This window comes from Aspergillus homomorphus, assembly GCF_003184865.1.
Source record: "Aspergillus homomorphus CBS 101889 unplaced genomic scaffold BO97scaffold_11, whole genome shotgun sequence".
NCBI classification, from domain to species: Eukaryota; Fungi; Ascomycota; class Eurotiomycetes; order Eurotiales; family Aspergillaceae; genus Aspergillus; species Aspergillus homomorphus.
In genome coordinates this window covers 514,943-533,010 of record NW_020291897.1, presented here as the reverse complement: position 1 = coordinate 533,010, position 18,068 = coordinate 514,943, and the positions used below count along the sequence as shown (strand labels likewise).

Sequence of the window (18,068 nt, the reverse complement as noted above, 5' to 3'; positions counted from 1 at the left end):
ATGTTTTGATATAAACGATCTTCATTGACCCTGTATCCTTATGCTATATGTTATGCTCTGATCTATGCAATGTTTTAAGCAATACCTTATGCAAAAAAGCAAAATGCAATACCCAAACCAGCCTCAATGCAAACCACCCCCAGAGTACGCAACCGTCAACTCGCCCAGCGAGCACACTGTACTCCATCATGTCATCAGGTATCGGTATCCATCACCAAAACTCTCTTTCCCCAATCTCACTCACGAACCCGTCCTCTCCTCCGCAGCCTCATACAACCCCCTGATATCCTTCCTCCACTGCTCCGCATCCACACGCTTCACGCGCCGATCATACGTCATCAACCCGTTGACTTCGCCCTCGACGTCGGTAGTCTGCGTCCACACGCCCGCGCTGCACGCGTACCGACGCACCTGGTCCTGTAGCTCCGTCAGAAGCTGGTGGCTGCGGTAGTTCCAGGCGTCGAGGTCCGGGTCCAGTTCGTAGGTTTGGTTGATTGCTTGTATGGCGGTGGGGTCGTTCCAGAGGCTGGATTACAGGATTAGTATACTGATGCTCTGGACGCTTTGGGGTTGGAGCTTGATTATGGGAAGACTTACTGCTCGATCGAGACATTGTGGCCTACCCCGCCGAACTCGCCTTGAATCGCGATGCGGCTTGCGTCGTGCGGGGGTGTACCGCATTGCGGGCTTGCGTAGTGGTGGTTGTCCTTCTTGACGTGTTAAATTCTGGATTGTGGGTTGAGCGGGGATAGGGGATAGGGGAGGAAGAAAGCTTACGTGGAAGTCGCCGGCGCCGTGGTCGTACCAACCTGAAATCGCGTCCACGAGCCGCGTCGGGTCGAGTTGTTTCACCTGCTCGGTGAGCGAGAGTTCCGGGTAGTATGTTGTGATCTGGCCCCAGCCTTCGTTGTAGATCACCTGTCTCGGGATTAGACGTAAATCTTGCTATGGGATGAAGAGTGGCAGAAACTTACCCAGGCGAAGATACTGGGGTAGCTCTTGAGCTGGTTGACCATCAGTTCCAGCTGTCGTTCGAACTCCTGCTGCTGGGACTCGTTAGGCAGAATCGTCGCGCCGCTGGCGTCGTTCTCCAACGGCCGAAGAGCCGGCATGTCCTGGATGACGAGCAGGCCCATCTCGTCGCAGGCGCGATACCACAATGCGGGCTCGACTTTGATCTGAATAGCCGGGTGGAGTCAGTTGTACGCTCTATGCGCGGTGGAGTCAGGGTATACGCACGTGTTTGCGGACCATGTTGAAGCCAAGATCCTTGAGTACCTTCAGGTCATACTCCATGGCTTCGCGGTTCGGAGGCGTGTACAGCCCGTCCGGCCAGTAGCCCTGGTCCAGCGTGCCGAAGAGGAAGGTGAAGTTCCCGTTCAGCAGCGGCCGCTCGACACCGTCCAGCTGGCCTCGGGAGATGGTGCGGAAGCCAAGATAGCTGTCTACCGTGTCGTCACCCATAGTCACGGCCACGTTGTACAGGTTCGGCGAGTCGGGCGACCACAGCTTGGGGTTGGTTACTTTGAACTGGAACGGCTGGTCGGAGGTTCCGTTGGCGGAGCCGATCTCCGAGTCCCCGTCGTGGACTGCGACGCGGACGGACGTGCTGTTTCCTGTCGCGCTGTGGACGGTCACGTTGACTATGCTAAAGATTAGTGAATGCTGACGGAGGCTTATAGTACGTGTTTATTACTGACCCTGTCCATGCATGTCGCCACTCAGATCCAGCTGAGTGATGTGGTTGGCTGGTGCTGACTCGATCCAGACACTCTGCCAGATGCCGCTGCAGGGCGTGTAAAAGATATGACTGGGGACTAGGTGCTGCTTTCCGATGGGAATCACGTAGTCTTCGCTGTCGGTCGGGTCGTGGACGTAGACCAAGCTATTGTAACAATGTCAGCGGGATTAATGACGATGTGAGTAGAAAGAAGCTGCTGCAGTCAGGCCCTTGTCGCTCATGCTACGCTTCCTCAGCAAAAAAAAAAAGCGTGCGCATCATCTAAGAGTGAACCTGAGCGTGATCTGCGACAGCCCCCTCGGTCTAACGTACAGCTCATTGTTCGCAGTCGCGTTGACAAACGGAGTGATATCGAAAGTGAATTCGAAGTATCCACCACGATTGAAGCCCGCTTGCTGCCCATTGACAAAGACGGTGGCTTCATAGTCCACGGCGCCAAAATTAAGCAGCACGTTCTGGCCACTCCATGAATCAGGAACAGTGAAGTTGGTGCGAAACCAAGAATAATATGCCGATGTCGCTTGGATACCTACAAGGATGGATCAGTTTCTGTGCTTTGACAAAAACTCGATCAAACCTACCAGACAATCCGCTCTCCAAACACGAAGGTATTAATACCTCTGCTGCAAGATCCTGTCCGAAAGGAGGGCTTTGCACGGCATCCAGACTCGTCGCAGCTTGGTATTGCCAGATTCCGTTCAGGTTCTTCCAATCCGACCGCTGGCGCTGTGGTCTAGGATACTCAGGCCAGGGATTCGTCCCCACTTGATCTGTCCAGTTCGTCGTCAATGGCGGCTGCTTCACCGCATACTGTGTCGTTTGTCTTGAGGATAGTTGATGGAGATTTCCAACACTCCGAGCTAGCGACTCGGAGGCTAAGATGGGGATGAGTAAGGTGGAGAGCCAACGCATGACGGCGTCAATGTACAAATGAATGCAGTCGAGTGCAGCGAAAACTGTCTCCGAAAGAAGATAACCTCCAAGGGGTATTTATCCCTTTCATTCGCCCATGGGGTATTTATGTCGGAGGCAAGTACCCAGTGCCGAAAACGGCCTGAGCCAGAAGATCCTACACAATGTCATTGTTTTCTGGCCCACTCTTGTCAGTGTGACGGTCATGGCAGCCCCATGATGGGGGAAAATTGGGACACAAGAGCCCCGACATTGAGTGGACATACATGAGTAAGGTCTTGCTTGGAGTGCTCCACCGGCGATTACTTGGCATCCACCGTCGTGGTGCAGGGTGGACTCGGGAGATGGGAGATGAACCGGCCCGAATAGTTGTCATTCCTACTTCGTACATGCTCCCCGCGTGGGCTGGATTGCCACTTGCCAAAATTGAAGATTTTGAAGCCATATTCCTTCGCCTAATGTCTGCTCCAACGATGGACGGCATGGAGAAACCCTCAAAATGGCTGCATCGGGTCCTGAATGCTGACTCAGCTAATTCGCCCAATCAACGTCATGTAATCACGATGCAGGTTTTGGCTCGGATGGAGCATTTACTGGGCTGCTTGAACGGATTGCCAATCACTGATCTCATCCATCGAGGTCTGAAGATTGGGTGTAGCCAATTTGCCTTCTTGTCCCTTTCTGTGTTCCTCGGGTTGGGCACTTCTACCCCTGTACGTTCTTCCTCTTGTGTTCCAAGAACATCTTGCTGTCCACGGTTATGATCCTTCCCCGCAGATTGTTCCCCTTGTCTTTGCCCTGTACTGTACACTCTTGGATTCAAGAGGTAACGTGGTCAGCGACTGAACCTATCAATTCCACCCCGCAAGTCGCGCATGGATGCTGCCTAGACTGGATTCCATGATCGCGGCAACCTCTATGCCTCACCGATACCCCCCGAGAAAAGTGGGACATTGTGAAATACTGCACGATTGCATCAGCCAAGATCCGACCGATGATTTCATTAGTTCGAGAACATTTGCTCGGCCACGCACCAGCCTTGTTGTGGCCCTGTTGGTCAGCCTTGCCAAGGAAGGTAGCTGATAGAGCAGAGTGGCTTGGACTGGTTTTTTTGTCTTCTCGTTCATCCATACATCACTTTTCCTGGCAAGTGGTCTCGACTCTGGACCACAGTGTGGGGTGACATGACGAACAAGTCATTGTTCCCCTGGGACAAAGAAGCCTGCTCGTCTGGAAATTGGGCATCGATCGATGAATGGCCGCGGTCTGTGGCTGTCATCCAGTTGTTGGATTCCGATGGATGGAATGCAGAGGGTTGGTAGTATCTCGGGATGGAGGTCGGAGTTCTCGGAAGAGCCCTCAGAAGCCTCATTTGATTTTCACTACCATCGGGATAACACTCTCAATGCGCCCGATCCGGAATTACGGGTATTTTGTTTTTGGCATAGAGGCACAAGACAACTTGCCAAGCCAAGCATAAACTCAAAAGTGAGTCGCTATCGCAAATTCAGGTGAGGCGCCTGTGACACGCCACAACCTCACAGGAACATTAAGACTCCCGCCACTGAGCGCGGCAGAAGTCGTATCAAGTAATCAGTACGAGGTATGAACCCTCTTTAGACTGACTGGTCTAGTGGTCTGAGATTTGATATGTGCTACCGGACTGTCGCCGACGCGGGGGCCCTCAATTCTGAAGCTGACGAAGATCGTCGTGGGCGAAGTGCCAGTCTCGGTATACCGAGATTTAAGCCATGGAATCTCGACTTATGGGTTTGGCCTGAGTTTTGGCGCGTCAAGCGGAGCCTATCAACCTCTTGATTGTTGTGGGTCATTGCCTGTCAGTTGTATTGACCAATTCGAATACTTCGATGTTTCAGTTGCGAGGTGGAGGCATAACCACTTTCGGCCGCGAAGTATAGAGCATCGAAAAGACCTCACCACCGAGATGATGCGCTGGCCAAAACCAATAACTTAGATGGAGTGAGTAATATCACTCATGAAGTAAGATTTAGGTTCCTGGATTTGACTCCTTGACCTCAACTAAGTGAGAATAATGAATTGGATGTTGTCTCTGGGAAGGAAGACGGTCGCGGTGGCAACGGGGACCAACGACAGAGGTCACACACAGCCTGAAAATCATCACACAGCAATGCACTCCTAACAAGAACTAATATTCCAGTCAGAGGTTTCCAGATACTTGTCCTGTAGTAATTTACCCACCCTTCCGGAATGGCTTTCATGCTACGGTCGCGAATGTTAATCCGTGGTCACCGGCAAGCCTCAATCCATCAGATCTGTCTTAGCCAGATACATCCTTAATGGAGGACTTTTACCCAAGGACTCACATTCAGGTACAGAACTTTCTCATCCAGCGCTGACCCAGAACCATTCATCCACAGATATGTACCAATTGAAGAAGTAGAAAGACTTGAAAAGTGCCAACCTGGTAGATATCACTCCATCATGATAGGCGATGTTCTTCACTCCCGATATCGAATAGTGCACAAGCTGGGTTATGGTGGGTTTTCTACCATCTGGTCCTGTCAGGACTCAGTCACTGAGAAATATGTGGCAGTCAAGGTTGGATTTGCAGGAGCAAGCGCTCGCGAGGTTGTCATTCTCGAATATCTCGGACAACTTTCCAACTATATGCGTCGAGATTAGCGAGCAGATATTTGCGGAGCTCGGTGGAGAGCTTGTATGTTCGAGGGGGGGGGGCTGAGATAAATACTAGAAAACGAAATATTCAATACTGTAAAGCACGTATCATTCATCCTAGGTTTCCAGCCCATTCTGTGAATTGAAGGATAACGCAAGTGCGGTTTTTGGCGGGGCGGAGTGGCTCTGGGGCCTTCAGGTTGAAGACACCCGCATGAGGGGCTTCCGATGGAGAGAAAGTATAGGGCTTGGGACAGGATGACCCAGAAAGAGGGTGGGCGTTTGTTACCCAAGGCCTCGATAGGTATGCTTTGACCAGGACTGATTTATGTTCTACAGGATTGGGAGGATGAATGCATGGTTGTGGTCAAGGTACAATAGTTTTCTGTAGGTAATCCATATAATTCGGCTTTCAGGGGCTTGGCTCCGAGGCCCGCGATTGAGTGTGTAAATTTGTTAGGAGACAGAGTGCCATACAAGATTGTCTGTTTATGGCAATTGTGTATTGTTACTATTCCATCGATGGCGCAAATGCAGTGGAATGCGATGAGGACAATGAGCATACGTCCACTGTCTGTTCTGCTGCTTGGAAGTTGGTGAGAAGGGGAAGAAGGTGGGGTGGATCGGGCATGGCCGTCATACTGTACTGACAATGTGATTCGATATTCGCCTGCGATAGGCAGCCTTGAATCCCCAGGAGGCAGTGAATCAATCCCAGAAGCACCCAGGAAGGACGGTAGGCGCCCGATAAAAGGTCCCTGACAGGACCAAGCCACCAACCCAAGACAGCCGCCAAGAATGGGCATGTGCACGGCGGGCTTGGTATTCAGCGCTTAGTATCTGCCCTGCCCCCGCATGAGTGAGTGAGTGTACTTGGCGTGATCCCGAGACGAGGATGGGGAGAATGTGACTGAGCCCGGGCAAGGAGTGACATGGCGCGGTACGCGTGCCTTTCAGCGCTGGCTAGTCTTATCGGGCCATTGATGAAACCAATGGCTCTAGAGACCTTGTCTTTCTGCTGCAAAGGTGACGTTAAAGGAGGTGGGTAATCCACGATACTTACGAACTGAGATGATCTCTGTCGGCGTTATAAACTGCATATGTTAAGGCCTACATGACAGCCCAACACTGAGATTCATAGTGCTTCAGGACCACGTTATATACGGAAAATTTCCTGCATGCGCTCGGACCCGAGGTGTGGCTGTAGGTGAGAAATTAGGTTAACCTTCAAATACTATTTTGATGTATAGTTCATGCACCATTTCTGCCCTGACCCTATGTTGTTGTATCATACTAGCCTTAAATCGGAAAAGCAGAACGAGGTCTTACTGCTTCTTTCGCTATGATGGCCGAAGCCAAGAGCACTGAATTACTTTTTATTACATGTTCAGCCCCCAAATCTTATATATGCTACGGGACCATTTTAGGGCCGGAGATCGAGTCACTTAATCCGATGAGTGCCCACAGCTTAGCTTATAGCCTCATTGTCCGTGCTCAGATAGTAAAGATGGTGAGCGCCTCCGATCATAGCTAGATGATTGACCAGGCCAGCCATGATGATAAACAGAACTTGCAGAGGGGGAGATGAGCATATCGTTTTTCGATAAGGCCATGAGACCCGAAACCATAAAAAAGCAGCGGACTTACCACTGTGAAGGCCATTACAAAATCATCATAACCAAGGTTCTTTACCAGAATCCGACCACAGAATCGCAATGTTATGGCCAGTATAATCACGGCCGCTTCTGCCCAAAAGAAGGCGATTAGGGATGGGCCGCGATCCTGATCGCCATCCACTGGTGCAGTAGCAGTTGCCATCGTTGATAGTTGTTAGTGGAAGTTGGGGTAAGGCACGAGTATTGATTCACATTCCTTGTAGGTGACATGGGAAGAAGATATAACCATATAATGTATAGTATCTGGCCATGTTGGTCAGTAAATCTGATAATGATGCCTATTTGCCTTGGAGGTTGGGGAGCGCTTGGGGAGCGTCTTGGGGGTGTTCGGGACGAAAAAAGAAAGATGAAGTTGATGGATGCCGTACTGCCTCATGTAGTATAGTTGGTAGATTGATAGAAAAATAGAAAAATAATATCTCTCATGTGTAGAGACAGGAAGTGTCACTACTGTATACATTGCTACAGTACATACAGTATGGCAAAGAGTATAGTACGGTTACTTACTATACATGGCGTCCATCCATCCCGCGGGGTAAGTAACATTCGCTAAATAAACCACCAATGCTTGTCAGATTTTAGCTTATACTTCTTGCTCCTTCGGTTTAGATCCAACTGTGCCTGTCAGACTTCAGCTCCACTATTCTTCCGCCGTGAGAAAGAGACAATCGAGACCCTTAATCCTAGAACGTTTTATTCCGCTTTATCCGGGCCTTTCTTTAGCGCCCTTTCTTCTTGAAGCCATAAAAGCCATTCCTTGCCCCGGCCGTCTCCATTGAGATATTTCTGTCAAGGTTTCTCTCCCAAGAACTCACCGCAAGCGGAGAAGACAAATCCTTTTCCAAGCACCAAGAGAAATTACCAAAATGGAAGCTCTTACCCAGGAAGTCCGCAGATTGGTCGAGACCGGCGATGAGAAGACTCGCAAGGAGGTGCTGGATGCCCTCAGCAAGCTGAGGGCTTCGATTGAGTCTCCGGACGACACTGTCCAGCGAATTACCTTCTATGTATGCTCACCTGCCCCCTCAGTTGTCAGAAATAGAATATCAGTGAAGCTGACATTCTGTCAAGAACATGCAACTCGCCGGAATCCGCATTGGCATCGACTTGAAGTTATTCGAGCTGCTGGCCCAAAATGAAGGCCCTCACACCGTGGACGAATTGAGCCAGAAGACCGGTGCGAATCCAGTCTTCCTTGGTGGGTCTTGACTCTAATCCTCCCACTATGCATATTTTCTAATCCGATCGAACAGCCCGTCTCTTGCGTTACTTGGCATCTTACTATGCCGTCGAGGAGGTGTCAAAGGATACCTTCGCTGCGTCGCGCATCTCGAAGACGTTCGCCGTGTCTGGATTTCAGGCTGCGGTTGGTCATATGTAAATCTACCCTTTTCGGGCATATTTACAACTCAACCATCTAACACCGTCCTGAACAGGTGGAACAACTGTGGCCAGATTATCCAAGAGCTTCCCACTTGGCTGAGGGAGAACAACTACCCAGATATCCAGGACAGCATGAAGACCCCCTTCCAGAAAGCCCTCAACACCGATGTGCCCGCTTTTATCTATATGCAGCAGCATCCCGAGGCTCTAGCTTACTTCATGGAGCACATGATGGCCAACCGAGCCGGCATGCCCACTTTTTTGGACGTCTATCCTGTCGAAGAAAAGGCGGCCACCGGCCTTAGCCCCAAGAGAGCGCTGTTTGTCGATATCGGTGGTGGCATTGGCCACCAAGCGGTTGCTTTCAAGCAACGCTATCCCCAGCTTGAGGGCCGGGTCATTGTCCAGGATCTTCCGCAAACCTTGGCTCACGCCATTCAATCCCCCGGAGTGGAGACGCAAGCGTACGACTTTTTCACGCCCCAGGTTGTCAAAGGTACGTCCATTTTCTATCAGCTCATCTGTTCTTATTTCTTGTTCCAGGCTTACTCGTGTACAATTCTAGGCGCCAAATTCTACTACCTGCGGAATATCTTCCATGACTGGCCCGACCACAAATGCCGCGAGATCATCAAGAACACTCTTGATGCTATGGCGCCAGACTCCGCTCTCTTGATTGATGAGATGGTTCTGCCTAACTCCGGAGTTCACTGGCAGCAGGCGCAGTTGGATATGCTGATGATGACGACTCTCGGAGCTCGGGAGCGGACGGAGGAGCAGTGGTACCGTCTGGTCGAAGAAAGTGGGCTGACTATCAGCAAAGTCTACACCTACACGGCCAGCCTGCGGGACAGTATCATCGAGGTTGTGCCCACTTCGCCTGCCAAAGCCTAGTTTAGTTCTTGTCTCTTGTTGTAAGCGCCCGATATTTGTTAGTCAAGAAATCTATGCATTTGTCATGGACTTAGAGAAGCAAGGAAAAGGTCGAGTGAGACATGAATATATGTAATGGACCCTACCAAGCTCAATTGCTGATTTCTTGGTACGATGAAATGCGAATGGGCGTACTACATGATTCAGATCCCGAAGACTTATCACGCGAAGGGAATTGTGGTGATCGTTCGATCAACTACCTAATCTCCTCCTCCTTACCAAGATGAATACTATCCATGTCGAAGATACATAACATAATCATTGTAGGGATCACGTTCGAAGTCGTGCTTCCCCAAGAACGGCGGGTAGGGATACAATGTTTGGCCGAGCTTGCATATCTGGTTTCATTATGCAATACCATCATGCACAGCAGAAGGGCGAGTTCAGGTCGATCGAGATACTGATCCGGAGATATCTTTGATGTAACCCCTGGCCAGGGAGTGCTGTATAACGTCAGCACTAATGAGGCGTTCTAGATTGTCGGCCTTATTACTTTATGCTAACATGCTGTGGGGATGCATGTCTGTCTTCATTAATTACTCCCGGTGTCTTTACATAACCTTACCAAACCTTGATACCGTATTGAACACTGCCCGACTTGACCAATGTCATCGGGGCCCCGGCGAAAATACAGTGCCGTACAACCAATCCAGTAAACCAACTACTAGTGCTGATCAGCTTCTTTGTCGTTAATCCAGTCTATCTCTTAGCCCTATGCTCGGTAGCAAACCACCTCTTACACTACTCCATATTAGGAAAGAGCTGCAATATAGAAGGAGTCTCGATCTTTTCCTTTTACCACTTTGCATTGACCATTTCCCGGTTCCTTCAGTGAAAGCCCCCACTGAACGCGGCTAGGCGTGGCGGAGATCGGTTGTTTACTTACGGACAAGTAGTAGAACCAAATATGGTAGACATGAGTTGATACTGAACATGTCAATTGACAAATTGACTGTGAACAGTGCCAAGGTATCATTATCGAGACTACTGCAGACTACTGTCGAAGTCTTTGCATCAGTCCGGGTGCAGTATGTATGTATGTATGCATGTTGGGTACAAGACAGCCCTCAATGGGCTTCGCTCTCCTCCACACTACGGCGTTATCACCATCGAAGGAGACGCCCGTGAGTCAACAGCAACTTGAATCCATCGCATTCTCTTCAATTCGGCCCCTAAAGCCCGTGGTGATGGGTTTAGCCCTTACGGAAAGCCTTGCGTGTCAATCTTTTCATTCCCTCGAGCCGTTAGATCTAATGCCAATGTTAGCTGAGGACAAGGTACTACTCGATTAGAACACACTGACAGCTGGATCAAGTGAATGTCCCCACGAGCTAAGTCATGTCCAATTCGGGCCCACAAACTATTGGTGTACTTACTTCAATCCACAATAAACTGAGTATTTGTGAGATCTCTTAAGGTTCGTCGGAGATCGAGCTAGGTCGAATCGCTGTTCTAATTCCTATTCTACCACTAACTGTACTCTACATACACACCATTTGATCTTCCGTCCTACTTCTCTGGCGCAGCAATACCAACCAAACTCCCATACTTCAAGGTATTCACCGTAGCAGCAGCCTGATCGACAGCCGGCGAAACCGTCAAGATCATCCTCGAACAAGAATCCGTGGCCCCCTCCTCATCCCCCCGAAAATGCTCCCGGAGGACCAAAGTCAACGGCGACGCGCGATATGGAATCCGCGACGCATTGCTCGCCCTCGCACGAATAACCTCCTTCAACGCCAGCAAATCGGTATTAATCTGCCTTCCCTGCCGCATTTCCAACGGAGGAGGCTTCTTCCTGGACGCCAGGGCATTAACCGTCTTATCATGGTAAAACTCCGAGCCGGTCAAATCCACAAACACAAGCTTGCCCTCAAGGCACGCCTGCCCGGAGGCATGCAACACCTCCTCTACATACTCCTCAGCTCGCTGGACGGCAGCCTCGAACACCGCCTTCTCCGCCTCGGCGGCATCAATCCGCGCCTGATTGACCGTATATTCAGGATTAGGCACATACCGCCCGGCATCATCCTTAACAAACGCCTTCATATTCTCCTCAAGATAGACATCCGTCGCGCGTTTGCCAACAGGGACTAGCTCAGCGACCCGCTCGATGACCGCCTCCCGCGCGCCCAGCAACGCCCGCGAGACGACCTCCACTTCCACCACCGCATGCGTCCGCGAACTCAGATCATGCATCGTCGAGGAGCCGGTTTCCCGCAACGCAAGGCCGGAGAGTAGTGTCGTGCGGAACTCCGCGAAGCTTCAGCACGCGCGCGTCGTCAGCGGCCGCACGCGCACCCGCCCGCCTTCCAGCGTCTCGGTCTCGCCTCGGATGTGCGTGCGGTTGTCGCTGCCTTCTCGGACGTGACATCTTGTGTGGCTGTTTAGCAGATCGAAGGCTTCGGATCCGCGGAGCTCGTACATCCTTAGTCCGATGCATAGGGGGGATGTAGGGGTGGTGGTGTTGGTGGTGTTGGCGTTGAGGGCCTCGAGGCTTTGAGTGAGGTGCTGGGCGGCTGTGAGGCAGAGGCAAATGCCTCGGCGTGCTCGAAGTCGTACCCGATCATCGTGTGCGATTTGCCGCTGCCGGAGTGGCCGTACGCGAAGATGTTGCTTGTTCCTCCGGCCAGGACGCGGGGTAGTGTCGGGGCGGCGACGGCGTCGAAGACGGCTTTGTTGGTTGTGTTGGGATCAAGGATCTGCGTGAATGCTGGCTGGCTTTGCCAGAGGCGGTCTTGGGTGGTCTGTTTGGGGAGAGATATTGATATGCGGTTGGATGGGTGGGTTTCATAGTTGCGGGTGAGTTCGCGGTTGTCGGTCTGCTCGGGGGGCAGGGGGCGCCAGCGGACGAAAACGGAGAAGGGCTGCATTGGTTCTCTAGGTATGGGATATCGAGTGATTGGCCTAAGGATCTGTGGTGGATGAAGAAATAGGGTTATGGGAATCGTGGTCTTAAAGTACTTCCACTGCTCAAGGCTGAAGCCGGCCGGACCTTCGGGGTTCAATTGACCCCGATTGGCTCGCTTGGTGGAGCCTGTCACAATCACCTGTTGTTTCTTTATTTACATTGATGATCTTGTCTTTTCAGGGCATTTGCAGAATCTACAGTGGTTTATGGCGTGGAGTATATGAAGGGAAAAGGATAATTTTTCAGACGAATGAGAGTATAAAATGTAGGAACAAGAGAGATACAACAGAGTGAAGGAAGCGAAAGGGCAAGAGAGAGACCAAAAGGAATATCAAATCGATATCAAAAAAGACGCCGAAAAAGACACCGAGAGAAATAATGTTCAATATAACAAGGAATACAGAGTAATTTCAAGGTGAGAGAGAGGGTCAGCTCATTTAGTTTCGATCTCAGCTTGTTCCTGTGCGCTAGAGTATCCCTCGTTCAAGCAGGCCTCCTCAGCGTTGATGTTTCCCTCGCTCGCAGGGGTTTCCTCGGGCTTGACTGTTACCCATCCATTCTCTGGCTTGCATGCCCCTTTATCCTCTCACTTGTTCGTTTCTTCATCCTCTGGCTTGTGCAGTTCCTCCTCCGACTTGCGCCGTGTGCTGCGTATCTCCTCTGTCTCCTCAAGCCACTTTGCAACCCCCTGAATCGCAGACTCCGGGCTCTTCTTATGCTTGAGAAGATAGCCCTGGACCTCCGCACCGCTGAACTCTTCCGAGGGAACGAGCTCCGCGAACTTACGAGCGAGCTCCTCTCCTTGATGCGCACGCGCTGGATCTTGATCAGCCGCCCGCGGTACAGGTAGAAGTACGTGCCCGGCCGCGGCGTGAACGTGATGCGCTGCATCCGGATCAGCGCGATCGTCCGCCGCCAGTCGTCGTACTCGATCACCTCCTTATCGCAGGCGCCCGTATCCTGCAGCCCGTTCCCACCGTCAGTGTCCTCCTCCACCTGCCCGCTCTTGTCGTCCGTCACCGTCACGTACCCGGTCACCCTGCTCAGGGGCTTGTTGTGCACCATCCACAGCATGTAGAACTCGTAGCTGTTGTCATCCGGCGAGACCTCCACCGTCGTCGTCCACAGGAAGCGCAAGATCTTCCAGAAACATCTGGAGAGCCGCTTGGCGGCATACGACAGAACCACGGCAAATGTCACATACGGCAGGTACTTAGGCGCGTTCAGGCCAAGATGCTTCGTGACAAGGTGGGAGAACAGCCGGAATCCCGGAATGTAGTACCTCAGAAGTTCTTCATACAAACGCCTAGTCGAATGGCTCCTGCCTGTGCTGGGTTGGGACAGGTTTCTGGGCACAAGGGACTTCATTTTTTTAGCCTGGTCACAAAGGTAGCGGGATATGACGACGCACATTGACTATAGCTAGTTATTAGCGAGGAGTTGCCGTTGTCAGAGCCGGGAAAGCGGATAAGGGAATTGAGGGGTGTGAGGGAGAGGGTTTATATACTCTGCGAGCGTCGACGTGGAGCTTTTCGAGACAACGCCATTCACGAATATTACCATTAAAGAGATAATGCATTGTGATGAGCAAATATATGAGACTGCATGTTAAGGCCGGTGACAATAACGATAGATACGCAGAAGATAAAAAAACCAGACAAATAAGGCTCAGTCAGGAAAGCAGAGTTGATGAGAATTTATGTTCAAGCCGCTGTTCAACCTGTCTTGGTTATAATACAAGTCAATGGCTGGCTAACACAGAAAATGAAATGCTTGCTGGGGGTCATCTTAAAGAAGGAGATTCAACAGGCAAGGACCACTTCGTCAATGAAATTCCATTGACCTCATTATACCTGCTGGAGATTCACATCATTGGCAGGTCTTAACAATCAAAGATCACACACATGATGCACACAATACGAAGAACCAAAGGGCGGAGACAAGCTGCTCTTGTTCATACTGTGATAGCGGATGTAGATGAGATCTAGCACTAGTACACAGGCTGTACAGTGCAACTTGGCACCAATCCAGCCTATGCGTATTTGGCGTGTCTGACTGCTTTAAAGGGCATGTCCAAGATTGTAAGATACGCTAAGGTAGTATAATGATCTAATCCACGACACAACAATGCCAAGCATCTAATTATCCTTCCTTCTACAGCAGCTATCACCACGTAAACACTTCTCTCCGGACAATCCCCTGACCCATCCGGGACGAGCGGCTAAAATAGACCGTCGCACCTGGCTGCTCGATATCGAACACAGGTACAAAGTCCGCCAGCCGCGCGACAGCGGGCACATCCGCACAGCTCGCTACGACCCCCAGTCCTTCCTCTTCGATCTCGATCCATTTCTCCGCTATTGCCGCCGCTACAACACTGTTCCACACCCCCTCCTGGGCCGCAGCGGCGCGGAGCACGCGGACGGCGCGCCGGCGAATGTGCGGGTCGCGACACCGGATAGCAACGTTAAACATGCCTGCGACGATGCCCAGATCGAGCGAGAAGGATTTGGGGGGCGACAGGGCAAGCGGAGAAGAGGGAGATATAGAAGACGAGTTCAGGTCGACGATCGACTCACCCAGGGTCACCATTTGCTCGAAGAATGCACAGTGCCTGTCCCATTGGAGATGGTCACCTGTGTCGGCCTCGCCTATGGGTGAAAGGGCGTCTAGCGAGATGAAACAGTCGATCTTCCGCAGCTGGAGGACGGCGGTAGCGCGGCGTTCGCGGTCCGTCAGGGATGTACCACTCCCCCGCAGAAAGTCGTCCAGCGCGGCAGACCAGCGGTCCAACAGGGAAAGGGAGGTGTCGCGCAAGGCGACTGCCGCAGTGTGAACGGTGATAACAGGATTGATGGAGTTCCTGGGTTCTAAGGACATTGTCTGCGTGCTCTGAATCTGCAGCTCCGTACTTTGTTGCCGGTAATAATATGTGTAAACCTCGAGTGTCTCGCGCGCATCGGCTAACGAGTGAAACACGATGGGCCGATTTAAGTCCATGACTAAATCAGGCCACAGATTGCAACGGGCTGCGCTGATACGGTGGACAGTCTGTGGCGCACTTGGGCTTAGATGATGGGTTAACCGGCTAGGTACGGGCTTACCTGGGAAGGGCATCTATACCACAATGACTTGCCCCTGCAGGCGTGTAAAAAGCCCACACAAGACGTCCAAGGGAATATATGGCGTACGACCCACGTTCGGACTCACGAAGCCATTGTTTGGGTTAGTGCGCAGCTCGTCGAGAATCTTGAGTCCGCTGGTGACATGCGTGATAGCTGAGCCGTACTGGCCGCTCATAGCCTAAATATGAGCTAGTACGCGTACCTGAACAAGAGATGATAAATACATGTACACACCTCAAAGCATGCAAAGAGAACACAGGAGATAATGCACACGTCAATTGGCTGCGAGCTTTCTGGCATGGGCCTCAGGCAGCGTATGGCACGTAGGTACTGGTGCAGGGCGAAAGAGCTGCTTGTGGTGTTTGCGCCGTAGCGGAAGGGGGCGCCTGCATTGCGCTCAAAGCTCTCGTGCAGTGAGCCCAGGGCGACTGTGACATGGCGGATGGCTGGCTCGTGGTGCGCGGACTGCAGCAACAAACGCCCCCAGAAGGCGCACTCGAAGTCGCCCGCCAGCTGCGGGGCGGTCTTCGCTAGGAAGAACTGGAAAGAGCGGCGCTCCTCATCGCTAGTGAATAGACAGTACGAGGGGTCGCTCAGCGGGCGAGGGACTAGTGGCTTTGCGAGTGCATTCTGTCGCGAGCTTGTCAACTTCGACGCAGAGGGAAATGTCGGAACATCGTAGCCGTCGCATGGGCGACCGGTTGACGTGCAGCGAAGACAGTTTGGGCGCTCCTCACCGCACTTTACACGTCGTACTATCCGTCCAGGTGAGCAACCAGTAGAGTATAGATCCCTAGAATGTCTTTCTCACTCCTATATCCGGTCAGCAGGGGTCAGATGTGGTAAGATGCGAGGGTACGGACTTGCAGGTCAAGCAACCTCTTCGCGTCTTGGGCCGATACTGCCGCTTCCGGTCCCCGGGAGCCACTCGAGGCATTTTCCTACCGGGCTATGCTGGCTAAATAAGAGCGAGATGGGTGAGACAAGATCATAGATGAAAGTGGAGCTGTAAGGAGATAACGAGACCAAAATTCTTTGTCAGCAACAATCTGAGTCACATGTCCCAACTTGCCCATTTCGAGTTAGTATATCTGGCTCTTGCCTTATTGGGCAGCCTGGGCTACCTACCTTACCTTAGGTAAGTTAGGTATCTATAGAGCAATTCTAGAATTGGAAGTTCATGAGCACAGCCCCCCAGTGAAATGATTGCATTGAAATGAGAGATTATATGATGCAGACTAGAACTCCCGGTCATGCAGGACACTTGTCTATCGTGTCTATCGAGGCTAATTTGATTAGGCTATTCTCTACTCAGCTTCACCATAGTCCTGGTACTAAGGATGCTTCTATTAATCTACTGGCTGACTTTTGACATGAACAGAGGAAAGCGAAAACAAGAAATCAAACATCATCTCGCTCCTGTAGCATCTATTTGGTGCAATAAGTGAAAGTGATAGTTTTCAGCAATCTGCTAGGTCTACCATATCGTTCCCTATCGCCTTGGCCTTGGTATCCAAACCCATCTTCTTACGCTGCTTTCGGCTCGGTAGGTCGCTGTTCGGTCCCGGCATGAGTCGACCCGGGTGCACGGCGTTGAGCAGCACGAGCGCCAGCAGCATGGGCACCGAGTCGAGGCAGTACTGGTAGGCCTCATGGGACGGGATCGTGCTTTTGAGGCCCTGCGCATACTCACAAAGACGAAAGATGATTCGCATCTGTTCTTATTAGCTGATATCCACTTACTGAGAGGGTATGCTTACTGTAATCAGGGCAAGACATGCGTAGAGCACATAGAGCAGCAGCAAAGCTTTTTTCGCGTCCGGTCGCTCTTGTAGGAGAATCTTGCGGTGGAAGGCAACGGCACAGACCACGAACATCAGAACGAAGAGCTGCTGCACGCCTACACCGGCCATGTAGATGTGCAGGCCTGTCATCTCGGTATCGTAGGAGACGTTGTTGCCGGCTGCCTGTGCTGCACCATAGACTTGGATAATGAATGCACTATGTACGTTATTAGTCGAGGGATCGATAACCAAAGAGCTGGAAGCCATGCATAATGTCAAGAACTACGAAGAAGAAGCCGAAATGCCAGGGCCGTACACGCAGGACTCGCGCGTCGTCGGTAAAGTTCCACACCATCCGGCCCATCACCATGTAGACGAAGGCGTTTGTCCACAGCGGTGCGATAAGTATCAGCACAAACCATGCGGCATAGTCCTCATAGCTGGCCGGGTTGGCAATACTCAGCACGCGGAAGATATAAGTCACCGTCTGGATGGTTCCGGACATGGCGATTACCCAGCAGTAGAATTTGCGATACAGGATGGCCTGCGAGATATGGGCAAGAGTCGTCAGAGCAAACAGCACGGTAAACAGGTATGCAGCGCCGCTTGAGGGACAAAAGTTCCACATTGTGTCTGGCGTGGTCAAAGCTATTGCCCGGTTAGCTATTGTGTCTGTTGTTGAAAGTCGGGATTACTTCACCTTTGCATTGTGTCATGGTGGTGGTGGTAGTCACGGTGGCAGTGGTGAGGAGTACTTGCAGAAAGATGAGAGAAAAGAAGAGCTCACTTCAGAGTGGCAATTGGTTTAAATAGTATTCTGTCCTGAGTCGCTGCCTGATGGATGGAAATCGTTGTCATCGTGAAGGCACTGGGGCAAGTATACGGAAATGCGTCTGATTGGCTCGCTCGTACGGACACGCCAATCACATCGCAGGCTTTCATCTC

General features: G+C 51.5%; 5 protein-coding genes across 5 annotated transcripts; 1 reads left to right on the top strand and 4 right to left on the bottom strand.

Moving 5' to 3' along the window:
- Positions 1-26: 26 nt before the first annotated feature.
- BO97DRAFT_28808 (putative hydrolase) lies at positions 27-2,736 on the bottom strand. The gene is made up of 8 exons (XM_025691131.1): positions 2,323-2,736; positions 2,054-2,270; positions 1,701-1,885; positions 1,240-1,643; positions 975-1,178; positions 778-918; positions 598-707; positions 27-526 (listed from the first exon to the last, which is right to left on the bottom strand). Exons 1-8 carry the CDS (start codon positions 2,651-2,653, stop codon positions 241-243), a joined length of 1,878 nt encoding a protein of 625 aa, XP_025553051.1. The 5' UTR covers positions 2,654-2,736; the 3' UTR covers positions 27-240.
- Positions 2,737-7,781: 5,045 nt separating this feature from the next.
- On the top strand, positions 7,782-9,347 carry BO97DRAFT_387896 (S-adenosyl-L-methionine-dependent methyltransferase). The gene is made up of 5 exons (XM_025693617.1): positions 7,782-7,994; positions 8,059-8,185; positions 8,241-8,364; positions 8,424-8,866; positions 8,936-9,347. Exons 1-5 carry the CDS (start codon positions 7,854-7,856, stop codon positions 9,262-9,264), a joined length of 1,164 nt encoding a protein of 387 aa, XP_025553050.1. The 5' UTR covers positions 7,782-7,853; the 3' UTR covers positions 9,265-9,347.
- A 1,393-nt stretch (positions 9,348-10,740) lies between these two features.
- BO97DRAFT_477025 (kinesin family protein) lies at positions 10,741-13,582 on the bottom strand (the record flags this gene model as incomplete). The annotated part of the gene is made up of 4 exons (XM_025700519.1): positions 10,741-11,556; positions 11,605-11,800; positions 11,866-12,353; positions 13,001-13,582. The coding sequence occupies 4 exons, from the start codon at positions 13,580-13,582 to the stop codon at positions 10,813-10,815; spliced, it is 2,010 nt and encodes a 669-aa protein (XP_025553049.1). The 3' UTR covers positions 10,741-10,812.
- Positions 13,583-14,380: 798 nt separating this feature from the next.
- Positions 14,381-16,276, bottom strand: BO97DRAFT_423272 (Zn(II)2Cys6 transcription factor domain-containing protein; the record flags this gene model as incomplete). Its single annotated transcript, XM_025696869.1, has 4 exons — positions 14,381-15,265; positions 15,338-15,517; positions 15,574-16,094; positions 16,219-16,276. 4 exons carry the CDS (start codon positions 16,274-16,276, stop codon positions 14,381-14,383), a joined length of 1,644 nt encoding a protein of 547 aa, XP_025553048.1.
- A 464-nt stretch (positions 16,277-16,740) lies between these two features.
- BO97DRAFT_442187 (RTA1 domain-containing protein) lies at positions 16,741-17,865 on the bottom strand (the record flags this gene model as incomplete). The annotated part of the gene is made up of 5 exons (XM_025698238.1): positions 17,824-17,865; positions 17,373-17,771; positions 17,100-17,323; positions 16,821-17,054; positions 16,741-16,767 (listed from the first exon to the last, which is right to left on the bottom strand). The coding sequence occupies exons 1-5, from the start codon at positions 17,837-17,839 to the stop codon at positions 16,741-16,743; spliced, it is 900 nt and encodes a 299-aa protein (XP_025553047.1). The 5' UTR covers positions 17,840-17,865.
- Between the last annotated feature and the right edge of the window lie 203 nt (positions 17,866-18,068).